General features: G+C 38.2%; 2 protein-coding genes and 1 pseudogene across 2 annotated transcripts; all 3 read right to left on the reverse strand.

Annotated features, from left to right (window-relative positions):
* Positions 1–2,115: 2,115 nt before the first annotated feature.
* LOC126617219 (uncharacterized) lies at positions 2,116–3,527 on the reverse strand. The gene is made up of 5 exons (XM_050285249.1): positions 3,474–3,527; positions 3,235–3,283; positions 2,998–3,073; positions 2,271–2,891; positions 2,116–2,174 (listed from the first exon to the last, which is right to left on the reverse strand). The coding sequence occupies exons 1-5, from the start codon at positions 3,506–3,508 to the stop codon at positions 2,116–2,118; spliced, it is 840 nt and encodes a 279-aa protein (XP_050141206.1). The 5' UTR covers positions 3,509–3,527.
* A 563-nt stretch (positions 3,528–4,090) lies between these two features.
* LOC126614753 (uncharacterized) lies at positions 4,091–6,773 on the reverse strand. The gene is made up of 6 exons (XM_050282407.1): positions 6,590–6,773; positions 5,656–5,850; positions 5,088–5,384; positions 4,800–4,964; positions 4,624–4,707; positions 4,091–4,525 (listed from the first exon to the last, which is right to left on the reverse strand). The coding sequence occupies exons 1-6, from the start codon at positions 6,617–6,619 to the stop codon at positions 4,418–4,420; spliced, it is 879 nt and encodes a 292-aa protein (XP_050138364.1). The 5' UTR covers positions 6,620–6,773; the 3' UTR covers positions 4,091–4,417.
* Positions 6,774–12,982: 6,209 nt separating this feature from the next.
* Positions 12,983–15,034, reverse strand: LOC126614188 (uncharacterized; annotated as a pseudogene).
* Between the last annotated feature and the right edge of the window lie 2,513 nt (positions 15,035–17,547).

Here is a 17,547-nt window from a genome sequence, read left to right on the forward strand (position 1 = left end):
AATTCAATCATTGTATTCATATAAGGTCAAGGAGTGTAGTTGTAAAAAATCATCAAAATCGGAGTTAAATTAACCGTAAATTGTGATTTTTCGTTTATAACCGTCGAAAAGTTTTGTCCCGTTACTTGCTCTCTGGATGTTTGTTTTTTGCAATTTTTGGCGTATGCGATCTCGAAATATATAAAAACATGTTTGACGGTTGGATCATTGAAACTAGTTTCGTAGAATGAGTATCCTATCAAAACAATAGATTCACTAATACTTAATAGTTTATTCATACTTTTATTAAGTATAATATAAGATTATTCACTAGTGTAAATATTTTAAATTGAAGATCGAATTCAATCATTGTATTCATATAAGGTCAAGAAGTGTAGCTGCAAAAAATCATCAAAATCAGAGTTAAAATGACCGTTAAATCGTGATTTTTCTTTTTATAACCGTCGAAAAGTTTTGTCCCGTTAATTGATCTCTGAATGTTTGTTTTTTGTAATTTTTAACGTATGCGATCTCGAAGTATATACAAACATGTTTGACGGTTGGATCTTTGAAACTAGTTTCGTAGAATGAGTATCCCATCAAAACAATAGATTCACTAATACTTAATAGTTTATTCATACTTTTATTAAGTATAACATAAGATTTTGTGGTATCCACTGGTGTAAATATTTTAAATTGAAGATCGAATTCATTACTTGTATTCATATAGGGTCAAGGAGTGTAGTTGTAAAAAATCATCAAAATCGGAGTTAAAATAACCGTTAAATCGTGATTTTTCGTTTATAACCGTCGAAAACTTTTGTCCCATTACTTGATCTCTGAATGTTTGTTTTTTGCAATTTTTGGTGTATGCGATCTCGAAGTATATACAAACATGTTTGACGGTTGGATCATTGAAACTAGTTTTGTAGAATGAGTATCCCATCAAAACAATAGATTCACTAATACTTAATAGTTTATTCATATTTTTATTAAGTATAACATAAGATTTTGTGGTATCCACTAGTATAAATATTTCAAATTGAAGATCGAATTCAATCATTGTATTCATATAGGGTCAAGGAGTGTGGTTGTAAAAAATCATCAAAATCGGAGTTAAAATGACCGTTAAATCGTGATTTTTCGTTTATAACTGTAAAAAAGTTTTGTCCCGTTACTTGCTCTCTGAATGTTTGTTTTTTGCAATTTTTGGTGTATGCGATCTCGAAGTATATACAAACATGTTTGACGGTTGGATCGTTGAAATTAGTTTCGTATAATTCGTATCCCATGAAGTTCAATGGTGTGTGTGTGTATATATATATTTATTTATTAAGTATATTTAAATCTATTTATTTTGTATGTATAATTATTATAGTTTTTAGGGGTATAAAATTTCATATATATATATATAATTATTATAGTTAATATTTTGGGTATAATTATTATAGTATATATAATTATTATAATTATTATAGTTAATTTAATATATATATATAATTATTATAGTTTTTAGGGTTATAAAATTGTTAAATTAATATATATATATATATATAATTATTATAGTATTTTTTTTAGGGTTATAAATTATTAAATTAATATTCTGCTTATCGTGTATCGTGTTACCCACGTGTATACCCGAACAAACCCGTTATCTTAACAGGTGCTTATCGGGTTACCTGATAACGACCCGTTTCGTTATCGTGTGGACCCGAACACCTGTTAATTTCGTGTCGTGTCGTGTCGGGTTATCGGGTCGTGTCAGGAATTGCCAGGCCTTAAATGACACAATAAAAGGAGCTTTTTTATTGGAAGGGGTAGCAATGAGTCACATTCATGTTTACCCAATTATGTTCATGTAAGATTTGTGTCGCGTTCATATTTCTTATCGTAATTAGCAAGTAAAGTAATAACATTGAATAATATAATAATATAATAACACATAGATCAATTTAAGAGATTATTTGTGAAATCCTAAAAATAAATAAGAGACGAAAAAATCACAAAAATTACACCTCTAGCTACCTAGCTAGCTAGTCTTTATTTCGCAGTTAAATAATCGGATGAGCATAGACACAAGTCAATGATCAGTCATATGGCATTTGGCAATGGAGAGATATTGTTGGCCGGGATCCATCACAAGATGGTGCATCTGCTTGCAATGGCCTCCTCACACCGGACCTCAGCGTGCTGGACTGTCACGCGGTCAGGGTATGTAGGAGGCAAATAAGTACCATGCGACACATCATTATTATTATTATTATTATTATTATTATCATCATCATCATCACCATCATCATCATTATTATTGCCTGCTGCCTCAGGAGGAGTATGAACGTATTGAAACTCAAATAAGTTGTGGTGGCTACCACCATCAGAACTTGTGCAGCTTCTTCCTTCGCCACCTTCATGATCTCCGCAAACTTCGTTCGCAGGCCTGCTATTGGCGCCGCTTCCTCCGCCGTGGGGCTCATTTTGCTCGTCATCCTTGACATTAATGACATTAACCCTAGCATGAGCCTGGGGTTGTGGTTGAGGTTGAGGTTCAGGCTGAGGCTGAGGCTGAGGTTCAGGCTTTTCGTCGAAGAATGTGAGCTTAATTCTTTGATTGCTTCCGGATTGAGTAAGCTCCAACTTCTGTAGCCTTTGGATGTTGGGAAGTTTTTGGAGCTCCCCCATTTGAGCCCATCTTATGATCTCAAGCCCTTGATCTTGTGCTCCGTCCGACATGTGGCTGCCGGTTGCCTTGGGTTGCAAGAAATTGCTGTCGGGTGGCGGTAGAGTATTATCCTCACACGTGAGCCCTGCAGAAAACCTAGCATGCCCTACTGCCTCGTTGATCATGTTCTTGTCTACCGTGGATTCAACAGTTAATCTTCCAGATTCCGGATCGAACTTAACAGAATAGTTTCCTGGGGAAAATATGATCATAAAAAAAGATAAATAAAATACGAAATTTCGTAGTACCCCGAATTATTTCATAAAAAATAAAAATTTATAACAAAATAAAAAAAATACCCTGAAGATTTGAGAGGAATCTCTTGAGCTTCTTTTGAGATTTGGGACATTCTATGTTTATTTTTGTAATCTCAGTCTGCCATGATTTAGTTTAAATAAATTAATGCAGCAGAGTGTAAAAAAAGAGCGATACCAAGACAACAAAACAATCTTTTTTTGCGAGGATAGGAGGATTGTAAGAATTGGCAAAATGTATACAAAGAAAATAGTTTTCAATTGGTAGGAATTGGTAAGTACCTGAGGAATGTGATTCTGGGCCATGGATGGTGGCTTTGTAGTATTATCCCTGGAATCAAGAATGATCAGATGGCTGAGATTTCTTGCAGTTCAAAGGAAATGAGAGAAGGGTTTTTATATATATACAGAGGATCTTTTGTCTTAAATTATTTTTAATTTTCTTGATTGAGTGAATTAATGATTCTCTAGCATGCAGAAAATATTTTGTGAAAGTGAATATTAAAAGAGAGTATGAGGACCTGTATCTTGCAGAATCCCAAGGATTTATGTGCATAAGATATCTGCATGAAGAGGGAGGGATTTTTTTATTTTTTATTTTTTATTTTGTTACTGAGGGGAGAGAGATTTGAAATGATTATAATAATTTAAAAGAGGGAGAGTTTTGCACTCGGAAAGCATGAGTTTCCCCTTCCAATAGAATATTAGACGCATGCGAAGAGGGAGGGATTTGAATCCCCCGATTTGGACCAAAACATTTCCATATTAATAGTAATTTAGAAGTCCAAGTAAATGGCTAAATTCTAGTTAAATTATTTTCACGATATTTACAAAGATACTTTTACAAATGACGGTTAACTCATTCACTATTTAGTACCAAACTTCTTACAAATATATGGTGTTATGTATCCGTGTGACTCTCGAACATGGGACATCCTCCAACTCAAACAAACTGCTCACGTCCGAAGATTGTTTGCTTTGAAATACAATAATATGAGCTTATTTCATCCAAATTATACATTTGAGCATGACGTGACATGGTTGATATGTCACACATGCCACATGATGTATTATTCTATGTATTATAATAAGCGTGGACGTCAATGTTAATATGTCTCAATTTTAAGGTATATTAATAAAAAAAACAAATCCACATGTTTTTATTTGAGCGTAATTGTAACATCATGTGACTGTGTTTCAAACACAACGAAAAATTGAAGGAACTACACCTTGAAATAGAAAGTTTCACATACAGCTTGCTTGATTCTGTTCGTTTGGAACCAAGTCCAAAGTCTCACCAACTTATCATAAATCAGAACACAGATTTTTTAAAGAAACATGCTGGATTACCGAACACAACAGATCGAATTTGAAATCTATTCGAAATACAATGGTTTTATTTTTCCCACAAACCGAGTCATTTAGTTCAAATATTTGTACTTGCACAATGAAACTAACTCTAACTTCAAACTAAAACAGTTCCTTCCATGACAGTAACCGCTTTCCCTCGCAGCAGCACCCTTTGATTCTGCTCGTCTAGATGAATGCATACTACTCCTCCTCGACGTGATGCCTAAAAATAAGCAATGATGTATCAACATAAAGGGTTGTAAGCTTATGATCAGAACGAAGATAGGGAAAGAGAGGGATAGCGAGTGCAAGAGAGAGTACCACGTATCCAACAACATGAGATTTTCCGAGTTTTTTGCACCAGTATGATGCTAAGACACAATGTGCGCTCCCGCAAACAGGATCCTGACATTAACAAGAAGCAGCATTCAGATTTTTACCAACCGTAGTTCCTGAGTTCACAAAACCGAAAACTGATAAGTGAGCAAGCAGCATACCTCATTAACACCGTGTTTAGGGGCAAAGAATCTACTGTAAAAATCATAACCGGACTCTGGAGGAGCAATCGCTGTTGCAAGCACTCCCCTAGACCCCGGACATTTTTTGATTGCATCAGGCTGTGGCTGTAAATCTGCAATCGCTTTTGCTGATGGAAGCACAACCTTGCGGAAAATGAAACAAGAATGAAGCAGAACCATCAGAAAGGAAAAGTTATAGGCTTATATTGATTGAAAGGATGATATGGAACCGAAAATGCAGGTTCCTAAAAGGATTGCATGACTTACAAGTAGATCATCTGTGACAGTTGCCCTCCTTATATCAATAATACAAGAGCTGTTCAAGGCCTTGGAGATAACCGAAACCTCATCAGAGTTGAATTCATTAGACGGGGCGGCAGGAAAGTTCAGTTCAATGAAATAGGACGACTCTTGTGCTTCACCATTGGCTGTCTTAACATCTAGAACCTTCTTAGCTGTTAAAATTCCAGACAGAGTCGAAAACTCAATAATGTCGGAACTTATCAAACCAGACTTAAAGAGAGTGTGTGAAGAAGCTAATGTTCCATGACCGCAAAGCTCAACCTGCGAAAAGGGAATCAGATTTAGATACCCGAGTGGAAAGAAAGTTTGTTTTTTAAGTAAAGTTACGCACATGAAAGCCTAAAAAGAACCATTTTAACTGAATTCTTGACTGCTGAAGATCTTGACACTCCAAATTTTGGCGTGGGTTTTATATTTCAAACTTTGCTACTATGAACCCAGATTACGAACTTGAAACCAGAGGAACTATAAAGATCGATTATTTGATCATATGAAAGGAAACACTAAACATTGGTGATTGAGCTGGTCAGACCTCATTAGTAGGCGAGAACCATCTGAGACCGAACCGAGGAGCTGAGTGAGAGTCATTGATTCGAGTCAAGTAGCACGTCTGGGATAGATTGAACTCGAAGGCCACAGCTTGTAGCCACTGGTCGTCTCTATCTTCCTCCAGCAAGCAAACCGCTGCTGGGTTCCCCTTGAAAGCCGAGTCTGTGAACGCGTCCACCTACACAGCCATTTCACCAGTCAGCCCTACACACTACTTGCACGCCTTACATGCAAGAGATACTTCCGCGGTACCCCAAGTCAATCACGTCCACATTGCAGTGCGTGAATGAGTGGGGATACTTCCATGCAGGGAATGTTAAACTGTCCCACAGGGTTAAGAAAACCAAAAGGGTTTAAATAGTATTACCCCACTCTAACTAATACCAAGTTTTTTATGGTAAAACCCCACACCTGAAGATTGTGCAGGTGGTTAATGGGGATAGTATCGGTGTCGTTAGAATAGGACGGGCCCGACGATCCAAAAATTTCAACATGGTATCAAAGTCCACAGTTACGGACCCGTGCAAACCAATGAGCTTGTCACCACCCGGAAGGAAACAAGTCTGATCTCTTAATATAAAGATGACCGATGAGTTCCAATTGAAAACAAGTGGGCCCAACATGGGCCAAGTGCAAGCCAATGAGCTTGTCACCACCCGGAAGGAAACAAGTCTGATCTCTTAATATAGAGACGACCGATGACCAACGTGAGCCAACCTCTGAGTTTCAATTACCGATGTGGATTTCCACGTGTGAAGAAAATCAAAGGGGTTTAAATAGTATTACCCCACTCTAACTAATACTGAGATCACTTGAGGAGTAAGGACAGTATCGATATCGTTAGAGTGGAGCGAGCTCGGAGATTCAAAAATTCCAACAGGGAAGTCACAAACATAAAAGAGATAACGAAAGCATACCACATAATACTTGACTGGTTTCTTCGCCATTGGAAGGAAGATTGAAATGATTATGCAGCACTCCAGAAAGAGTTTAAGTAAGAGAGTGACTCGACAAGATCCCACCTGCCGACAACTTGTCAAGAAACATATCTTATGTCTTCTTGATCGAATATGTTTTTCGACTTTCGATACAAATTACCGTCTCACATTGTGCAGGTAACTTATGTTGTGAACATGTGATTGTAATGCGTTATTTTTGCGTACATATGTTTTGCATGTAAAGAATCCGACATATCCCGCGCCCTATCATTGTCGCATCACTTTTGCCAAGTCATTGTTTCTCCCACTTTCTATTATTAAAGGAAAAGCAATCAAGATTCAAGGAAAAAAAAACGTGTAAAACGCATGCAACTTGTGAAATTTTTTGTAGGCCCATGCACGTCCACCATCAACATCATCGGTATTCACTGTTTTAAAAATTTACGCTTAACCCTGCTTAGGACCATCTAATTAATTTATTCAAAGATAATGTTTGTTCCACGCTAATTGAGTAATTTATTCAAATATTTATATTTAGCACAATGAAATTCACTCCAATTTCAAGCTAAAACAGTTCCTTCCATGACAGTAACAGCTTTCCCTCGCATCAATACCCTTTGATTCTACTCATCTAGATGCATGCGTACTACTCCCCCTCGACGCGATGCCTGAAACTAAACAATAATGTATCAACATACAAGGTAGGAAGATTATGAAAAGAACAGAGAGAGAGAGAGAGCGAGAGAGAGTACCATGTATCCAACTCGGATTTTCCGAGTTTTTTGCACCAGTATGATGCTAAGGCACAATGTGAGCTCCCAAAAAGGGGATCCCAACATGCAGAAGTAGCAGTATTCAGATTTATGTAAATTATGAGCATTTGGAAATGTTTTTAAAATAACTTAAAACACTTTTGGTGAAAATGTTTTTTAAACCAATTTTAGTGCCGCCTATGACCCTCCTAATTAATTTATTCAAATATAATGTTTCTTGACATAATGTTTCTGTTCCACATTAATTGAGTAATTTATTCAAATATTTGTATTTAGCACAATGAAATTCACTCCAATTTCAAGCTAAAACAGTTCCTTCCATGACAGTAACAGCTTTCCCTCGCATCAGTAGCCTTTGATTCTGCTCATCTAGATGAATGCATACAACTCCCACTCGACGCGATGCCTGAAAGTAAACAATAATGTATCAACAATACAAGGTAGTAAGATTATGAAAAGAACAGAGAGAGAGAGAGAGAGAGAGAGAGAGAGAGTACAATCACTTCTCTAGACTCTGGAGGAGCAACTTCATTAATTTTGTGCTTAGGGGAGAAGAATCTACTGCATTCATATCCAGACTCTGGAGGAGCAATCCCCGTTACAATCACTTCTCTAGACTCCGGAAAAATTCTGATTTCATCAAACTGCGGCCATAAATCTGCAACCGCTTGTGCTAATGGAAGCACAACCTTTGATCAAAAGCATAATATGCAATGGGAAATATAGCCCTCCTTATTTCAATCGTAGAAGCACCACCCAAATGTTGTGCGGAAGCGGCATTCACTGTAAGTGAATAGTAAGACAGAACAGAATAAAAAACAACACCAACAAGAACACCAAGATTTATACTGGTTCGGCAATGCCTACATCCAGTTTGGAGACGACGGAGTATTCCACTATAATCAATGAGAACATACAATAGTGTTTATCACTCAATTTCCCAAAGACCCGAATAACTCAAGCTCTCACACTTACAATAGGAAGAGAAAACCAAAAATACAAAGCAAGACAATTTGAGAAAATTCTTCTCTATGCCAAATGGCTTCTTGCTATTTTTCTCTCTTCCTTGTTCTTCTCTACTTCTCCATGCTTATGAGCTACACCTTGCTCTCCTTTTATAGCCAAAGAAAAAGCTTCTCAAAGACATCAATGGCCAAAGGCCTAACATCAAGTCAAAAAGAATTAGGCATAAGTGCATCCAATTTTGGTTTCCCACATGTAGCATGCCATCCAACAATTTTGACCACAAAAGTAGCCCAAAGATTTGGACTTTGACTACATGTTTGAGTCAATAATCAACAATCTCCACCTTGACTCAAACCCTCTAAGTAGAACTCCAAATAGTCGTCTCCCAATCCCCCATGGGGCAATCAACAAATTTTACAAACGCCAATCAAGTCTAAGCAGTGCTTAAACTTGTGCAACGAAACTGGCTTCGTTAACATATCCGCAGGATTGTCAGCGGTCCCAATCTTCTGAAGAAGAATATCTCCCTCCAAATCACCATGTAAGAACGCAGTCTTGACATCAAGTTGGGCTAACTCAAGGTCAAACTGCACAACCAAAACCAACAAAATACGAATAGAAGAATGTTTTACTACAGGAGAAAATACCTCATTGTAGTCAAGGCCTTCCTTCTGAGCGTAGCCTTTAGCTACCAATCTGGCTTTGAATCTTACATTGTCTTTTCCCAAAGATTCCATCTTTTTGGCATACACCCATTTACAACCAATTGCTTTCTTCCCCTTTGGTAACTGAACCAGCTTCCAAGTCTCAATTTTATGAAGAGATTTCATCTCCTCATCCATAGATTTCTTCCACAACTCGCACTCTGAACTCACGACAGCTTCTTTGTAGGCGGATGGAATATCATCTTCAATAACGGGAAGTGCATATGCCACAATATCAGTAAATCGAGCAGGCTTTCGGATTTCCCTTCTCGATCTTCTGGTTGCAATATAGTCTTGTTGCTGTGGAGGCTCTTGGGTAGGTGCCTCCTCTTCATCATCCTCGTCCTCATCATCAGAATTAACTGTAGGACTAGTGTTTGAAACATCAGACCTTACTGGAACAACTGGAGTCTTCAGTAACTCCACCTGCTTTGAGCTACTCATGGTCTCGGTCGCTTTAGTTTCGCCTTCATGCTTGTTCTTATTAACCATAGCAGCCTCATCAAAAGTCACATCTTTGCTTACAACAAATTTCTTCTCATCTGGACACCAAAGTCGGTATCCCTTCACGCCAGTGCTAAAGCCCATAAATAGAGCTTTCTTTGCTCTTGGATCCAACTTGCTTTTTCTGACACGATAGTAAGCAGGACAACCAAATATGTGTAAAAACTTGTAATCAGTACAAGGTTTACCAGACCATACCTCCATGGGCGTTTTGCCCCCATTCGCAGTAGCTGTCAATCGATTAATGAGATGACTTGCATAAGTAATTGCCTCAGCCCAAAATGCCTTGCCTAATCCAGCATTAGACAACATACACCGAACTTTCTCAAGCAAAGTACGGTTCATGCGCTCCGCCACCCCATTCTGTTGCGGTGTCTCCCTAACCGTGAAGTGCCTCACAATACCCTCATCTTGACAAACTTTCAAGAAAGGATCAGACCTATATTCACCCCCATTGTCTGATCTGAGAGTCTTGATCTTTCGACCGCTTTGCGTTTCAATCATCTTTTTCCACTTCAGGAATATCTTCAAGACTTCATCTTTACGCTTCATGGTGTACACCCATATTCTTCTAGAGAAGTCATCAACAAAGGAGACAAAATAATGGCTACCTCCCCAAGATGCATTCTTGGAAGGTCCCCAAACATCAGTGTGAACATAATCAAGAATGCCTTTAGTGTGGTGAATAGCAGTGCCAAATTTTACTCTAGTTTGCTTACCCAACACACAATGCTCACAGAATTCCAATTTGCATGCCTTTGCACCTTTCAATAAGCCTTGCTTCACCAATCCTTGCAACGCTTTTTCACAAGCATGCCCAAGACGCATATGCCATAACCCCGTGGTGTCTGTGCTATCTGCGTCAGCAGCTTCGGTGACAGCTGCTCCACCAATAACTGTACTCCCCTGCAAGAAATACAAGTTATTTCGTCTTGTACCTTTCATCACCACCAGTGCCCCGTACACAGCTTTAAGAACTCCACCCTCCATGGTGATCTTGAGACCCTTGGATTCCAATGCACCCAGTGAGATAAGATTTTTCTTCATATCCGGTACATACCGAACATCACTTAATTCTCTGACTGTTCCATCATGCATCTTCAAACAGATTTTGCCTATCCCTTGTGTTTTGCAGGCATTATCATTACCCATCAAAACAACTCCACCATCCAGCTCCTTGAAATTAGAAAACCATTCCCGAATGGGACACATATGATAGGTGCAACCTGAATCCAAAATCCACTCACTTGAGTGACCATCAGCATATGAACTAGCCAAAGCAAACTCGAAATCATCATCATCTCTAGATTTTGCAATATTTGCTTCAGAACCCGCTTTCTCCTTCTCTTTGTTCTTTAATTTGGGGCAGTCTTTCTTCCAATGACCCTTTTGGCGACAAAAAGCACATTCATCTTTAGCAGGAAACTTCCCTCGTGACTTTGAACGAGATTTTCCCCGCTTCCCAGATTTTCTTTCTTCTGTTCGACCCCTTGCAACAAATGCCTCGGTTTGTGAATTGTGAGTCTTCAGTTCCTTCTTACGACACTCATGATTCACCAATGCCGCAGACACCTCATCAAGTTTCACCTCGGATTTTCCATACAACAGAGTAGTTGTCAAATGATCATAATCATCAGGCAATGAATTTAACAAACATAGTGCCTTGTCCTCGTCAGGAATTTTCACATCAAGGTTTGCTAAATCAGCAAGTATTTTATTATAATCGTTGAGGTGTTCGTGCATAGAGATACCTGGACGATACTGAAATCGGAAGAGTCGCTTTTTCAAGAAGAGGCGATTTTCTGCGCTCTTGGTCATATACTTCTCCTCCAATTTCGTCCATAACTCCTTAGCAGAAGTTTCCTTCATATACGGGTATTTCAACTCCTTATCAAGGAACGATCGAATAGCAGCACAAGCATGAAGATTAATTCGCGTCCACTGCTTGTCATCAATATCTTCTGGTTTATCTTCCAGAACCATATCCAACTCTTGTTGATACAACACATCCATAACTTCACATTGCCACATACCAAAATTATTAGAGCCATTGAATTTATCAACCTCTAACCTTGTAGTAGTAGTTGGAATTCTATTGGATGTAGACGAAGACGATGCTGACCCCCTCTTTACAGATTCATCTTTATCTCCAGCCATCTACTCGGCACTATTCACAAATACGGCACTGTTCACAGGTACAATATTGTTCACAGATACTGTAGCAGTTCACTGTTCACGGAACTGTAGCGCCAACACTATTCACGGACTGGGCTCTGATACCACTTGTTGTGCGGAAGCGGCATTCGACTGTAAGTGAATAGTAAAATAGAACAGAAACAAAATCAACATCAACAAGAACACCAAGATTTATACTGGTTCGGCAATGCCTACATCCAGTTTGGAGACGACGGAGTATTCCACTATAATCAATGAGAACATACAATAGTGTTTATCACTCAATTTCCCAAAGACCCGAATAACTCAAGCTCTCACACTTACAATAGGAAGAGAAAACCAAAAATACAAAGCAAGACAATTTGAGAAAATTCTTCTCTATGCCAAATGGCTTCTTGCTATTTTTCTCTCTTCCTTGTTCTTCTCTACTTCTCCATGCTTATGAGCTACACCTTGCTCTCCTTTTATAGCCAAAGAAAAAGCTTCTCAAAGACATCAATGGCCAAAGGCCTAACATCAAGTCAAAAAGAATTAGGCATAAGTGCATCCAATTTTGGTTTCCCACATGTAGCATGCCATCCAACAATTTTGACCACAAAAGTAGCCCAAAGATTTGGACTTTGACTACATGTTTGAGTCAATAATCAACACCAAAGACATGGATGAAGAAGTTGAGATTCCACCATAAAACCGATTGACAATATGGGAAGTAGCCCAACGTCTTATAAGCGCTTGCAAAGTTTCTCCTTTCACCAATGTAGGACTCTTTTACCTTCGCATTCTCACAATGGAGATTACCGAAACCTCATCAAAGTTGAATTTCCTTCGATGGGGCGGCAGGATAATTCAGTTCAACGAAATAGGACTCTGCTTCACCACCCAAGGACTTACAAGTAGATATTCCGTGACAGTAGCCGTGTTCTCGGCACACTGAAAAAATTCTAAGAATCAAGAACCTTGTGGTGATTGAACAATGAGCATGATTATGACATCAAATATGCCAAACAGAAAACCACATTTTAGTGTGTGTGTGTGTGAGAGAGAGAGAGAGAGAGAGAGAGAGAGAGAGAGAGAGAGAGAAGAGAGAGGGAGCGAGGGAGGGAGGGAGAGTTCAGCAGCTCAGCTGAGATGGAAAGTTGAGCAGCAGTAGAACGTTTCAAGATGCCAATATGAAGAAGTCGGGATAGAAATTTCGAAATGAAAAATCAAGGCACACCAATCTAATTTGCTCAAATTTAATTAATTCAAATATAATGGTTTGTCTCATAAAACTGAGTCATTTATTTCAAATATTTGTACTTGCAAAATATAAAAAATTCCAACTTCAGGCTAAAACAGATCCTTCCCTCACAAGAACAGCTTTTCCTCGCAGCAGTACCCTCTGGTTTTGCTCATCTAGATGAATGTTAATTGCTCCCCCTCGAGGTGATGCCTGAAAGTAAACACCAACATATGAGGGGACTAAGATTCTGATAAGACCAGAGAGAGAGAGAGAGAGAGAGAGAGAGAGAGAGAGAGAGAGTACCTGATAAGCAAAAACATCAGACTTTCCAAGTTTTTTGCACCAGTATGATGCTAGGGCACAATGTGCGCTCCCACAAACGGGATCCTGACGTAAACAATTAGCAGTATTCAGATTTATATATCAAATGGTTTAAATCCATGTTAGCAGGTTCAGATATATATTCCGGTACTTAGTTCGGAATGACAAAACTGACAAAGATTACGCGGGAAAAGACACAGGAAATGGTTCCAAGCAGGTTATTCAAATGTTCTAAATCCACGTTAGCAGAAAAGAAAAATGAGTGGCTTATGAATGCAGGTACATAATTTTCTCATCTAACATAGCAAAGCTGATAGAAATATGATACAGCATTTGGCACCAGGTATCAGGCACTTGAACGAAACTTGCTGAGAGAACGAACGCAAACTGCTTACCTCATCAATTCCATGTTTGGGGCAGAAGAATCTACTGTAAAAATCATATCCAGATTCCGGAGGAGCAATCCCAGTTACAATCACGCCCCTGGACCCTGGACATTGTCGAATTGCATCTAACTTCGGCTGTAAATCTGTGACAGCTTGTGCTGATGGAAGCACAACCTTGAAAAACGAAACCAGTATCACTTAGGAGTACATGCTAGACTGCACAGGCAATCCAATATAATAAAAGCTGTCCGTTGTCTTATATATATGCTTCTATCGATCGAAAGCATAATACGGAATTGAAAATGTAGGTTTGTGGAAGGATTGTATGACTTACAAGTAAATCATCTGTGACGGTTGTCCTCTTTATCAAGCCAGAGTTGAAGAGAGTGTATGCAGCTGCTAATGTTGCATGACCACAAAGCTTAGCCTGCAAAAGGGCAATCAAATTTTCAAGCTTGATTAAGAATGCATATTCTACATATCTTGATTAAGAATGCATATTCTACATACATCGGTTGCAAAAAAAAAATAAAAAAATTAGCAATACCAGTCCAGTTCAGTAAAAATCATTTTACTGAAAGGTCACATTGTCACATTAAGCTTAGAGAAATTAACCTAAGTTAGGGATCGTTTTGGATGTGCTTTTTGAGAAAGCACTTCTGCACATAAGTAGAAAGCACTTTCAAAATGGCCTTAAATAGATTTAATTAAGAATAAAAACCCGATATTCCAAAATAATTTCCTACTAGTTAGTACAAAAGCCCTTCCACTTATAAACCTTTTTGCTCAAAGCCTCAAAGAGCTATTCTTAGAAACACGTCCAACTTTTTACTAAAAATCAAGTGCTTTTACAACCCAGAAGCACTTTTCCAACTGCTTTAACAACCCAGTAGCACTTTTAAATAAATCCATATGCTAAAAGCCTAAAAGGAACAACTTTAAACTGAATTCTTGGCTGTTTTCAATACACTCAAATCTTCTCGTGGATTCCATATCGACCCAGATAAAAGTTGAACACTTCAAAACCAGGAAAGTGTAATTGATATGATATGAACAAAAGCATTGAATTGAAGAGAGGTGAGCTGAGACCTCAAGGGAAGGAGTGAACCATCTGAGACCGAACCGAGGAGCCGAGTCAAGTAACATGTCACGGAGAGATTGAACTCGGCGGCCACCGCCTGCAACCACTGGTCGTCTCTGTCTTCCTCCAGCGAGCAAACCGCTGCTGGGTTGCCCTTGAAAGCTGAGTCAGTGAACGCGTCCACCTGCACACACCCACTTCAGCACTCAATTCATATACACAGGGGAGAGAGAGGGAGAGAGAGTACCACTGAATATTTCACAGCATTCTTCGCCATGGTGGATGGAAAATTGAAATGATTGTGGAGCAAAATATGTAACTCTCTCAAGTAATGCAAGGGAGAGTAAATTTGTAGATAAATTTTGCAAACTAAACGATGCGTCGCTAATAAGAAATGAATACGTTTATCGATGCTTAAATAAAATTCAATCAACTTTTATATCATTTAGTTTACAAAATTTTATCTACAAATTTATTGTCGCTAGCATTACTCCTCTCTATGTAGTAGTCTACTTGTTATTGCCGCAGGTGGGTTAAGACATTTAATACAAAGGCTTATTTTGTACAAGTTAATGTTCAAATCAACAATAACGATAAAAATATAATACTAATATTTTTCAACTGAAAAGTCAAATCATAGCATCTCTTCCCCTTCATGCCGGATTTGGATTCTCGCTAGATCCTCTCCCTAAGGATTCTAGAGATCAACACACGTGGATCGTTGATAAAAAATCGTGCGATCACAATTATTTTCTTTTTTATATTTTTCACACAAAACGAAACTATTTTACTTTTAAAAATATAAAAAGCATTTAGTTGAGGCTATATGATTTTTTATCCACGATCCACATACGTGGATCCCTAGAATCCTCAAGGTTGATCCCTAGAATCCCCAAGGAGAGGATCCAAATCCCTTCCTGGGCTTCAAATATTTTTAAGTTATTTTTTAATTAGTTATTAAATATTTTTGATTAATTTCTTTATTATTTTCTTCACCCTTCCATCTTCTCATTCCTTTTGAAAATTTTAACGAAATACTTCATGTGCTGTTTATCTTTAACGGAAATGATATTTTTATTCTAAAAATCATTCATGTTACTATTCACTTAACACATTTTTATCATTTTAATTAAAATTTAAAATTTTCAAATCATTTTCGTTAATTTTATTTCCCTTTATGTGCAGATCTGGTCCCCTCCCTCATCCACCTCCATCTCAATTCTCCTCATCTCAATCCCTCTTTTCGTTGCCCACCTCCTAACCTAGCATGTCCAACCCATTACAGCGCAACGGCTCTCTGATCTGATCGCAAGGATCTAGGTCCCTGCAGGTCGTAATCGGCGAGCGAGTTTGGGCGGCGAAAGGAGACTTACATCGCTGGGAGGAGGAGAGAGCGAGAGAGTTTGTATGATGGGAGGAGGTGAGAGAGAGTTTGGGTGGTGGGAGGTCAGGAAATTGGGAGGGTTTGGTGAGAAGAAGAGAGCTTTGTGGGTTCAGTGAGGAAGAAGAAGATTGGGCTTTGAGGGTTCGGTGAGAGAGTTTTTTTTTTAGTTTTTTTTTTTTTTTGGGTTGAACATGTAAACTTTCCAAAATGTAATAAAAATTATGAAAAGTAAATTGTGTAATAAATAACAATTTAATTCGTCATATTTGGTAAAAAATAAAATTTTAAAAGATGTTCAGCTATCAAATTTAAATTTCATATTTAAAGTTTGACATCTCCATTAAAGATGCTCTAAAAGCTTATATCAAAATCCAGTACGTGGGCAAGATTTGAACTTATGATGCAAGAGAGAAATCACAGTCCAATACGAGGAAGAGATTCGAACTTAGAATGCGAGAGAGAAAATGATTTGAAGTCCGATACAAGAGCATGATCCAAACTTGGGATGCAAGGGACAAGCCGGCCTAACCGACATTTGTCGGCAGAGAGACGGAACCAGTACATTCTGACATAATCTTTATAGAGTACAAACCTACAGAGATGAATGAACTTCTTGGAGATAGGGCAATGTGAGTTAGTAATTTACGAGAGATTTTTCAGTGTGATAGGTACACAGAGTGGTACACCACATGTCACTTTTCAAATGGTAGGATATGTGTATTAAAAAGTTAATAACTTAAAAAATAAAATTTCTCCCCACTTATATAAAAACACGTGGTGTACCACTTGTGTTCCGGTCATGTAATTTACATGGTGTAATTCACAAGCTTACACAGGATGCACAACTTTATCATACATTAACCAGATCGAAATGGAATCACCACATTCCTTGTTTGTTCATCTTCAAGAAATCGGACAGAGTGATTTTTGGAACTTCGATCTGACGCCTCTTTTTCTTCGTTATCTTGGTCATTTTCGTCGATTCCCCGTTCTCTGAGTCAGCAACCGTTGCCGATACCAAGTTGTAGAACTGTTCAAACACCAGTTTATATATGTTATGTTACTTCAGATAATGGTTTGATGCCATGCAGACCGAGTAATCTAGTCGTGCTATAATTTTAATGGAAGGCTCAATGCATGGGTTCATAATCCAGCATGAATCAATCCTTGAAAGTATATATGAAAAGGTAAATGAGAAAATGTACCTCACAAACACCATGGAGCAACAATCGACGGAGAGGATCTTGAACCTGCATGATGAGAACATCTCCATCTCCGTCTTCATTCTCTGTTACAAAAGCCCGTATGCGCTCCTGAAAACTTTGAGTTTTAACGATAAGAACAAAATAAATGATAAAATAAATCGTACCAGGATTGATTTTTTAGTGTAAAAATATGGTTTTTCGTTAAAGTGAATAGTA

Source organism: Malus sylvestris, chromosome 3 (assembly GCF_916048215.2).
Source record: "Malus sylvestris chromosome 3, drMalSylv7.2, whole genome shotgun sequence".
Taxonomy (NCBI): Eukaryota; Viridiplantae; Streptophyta; class Magnoliopsida; order Rosales; family Rosaceae; genus Malus; species Malus sylvestris.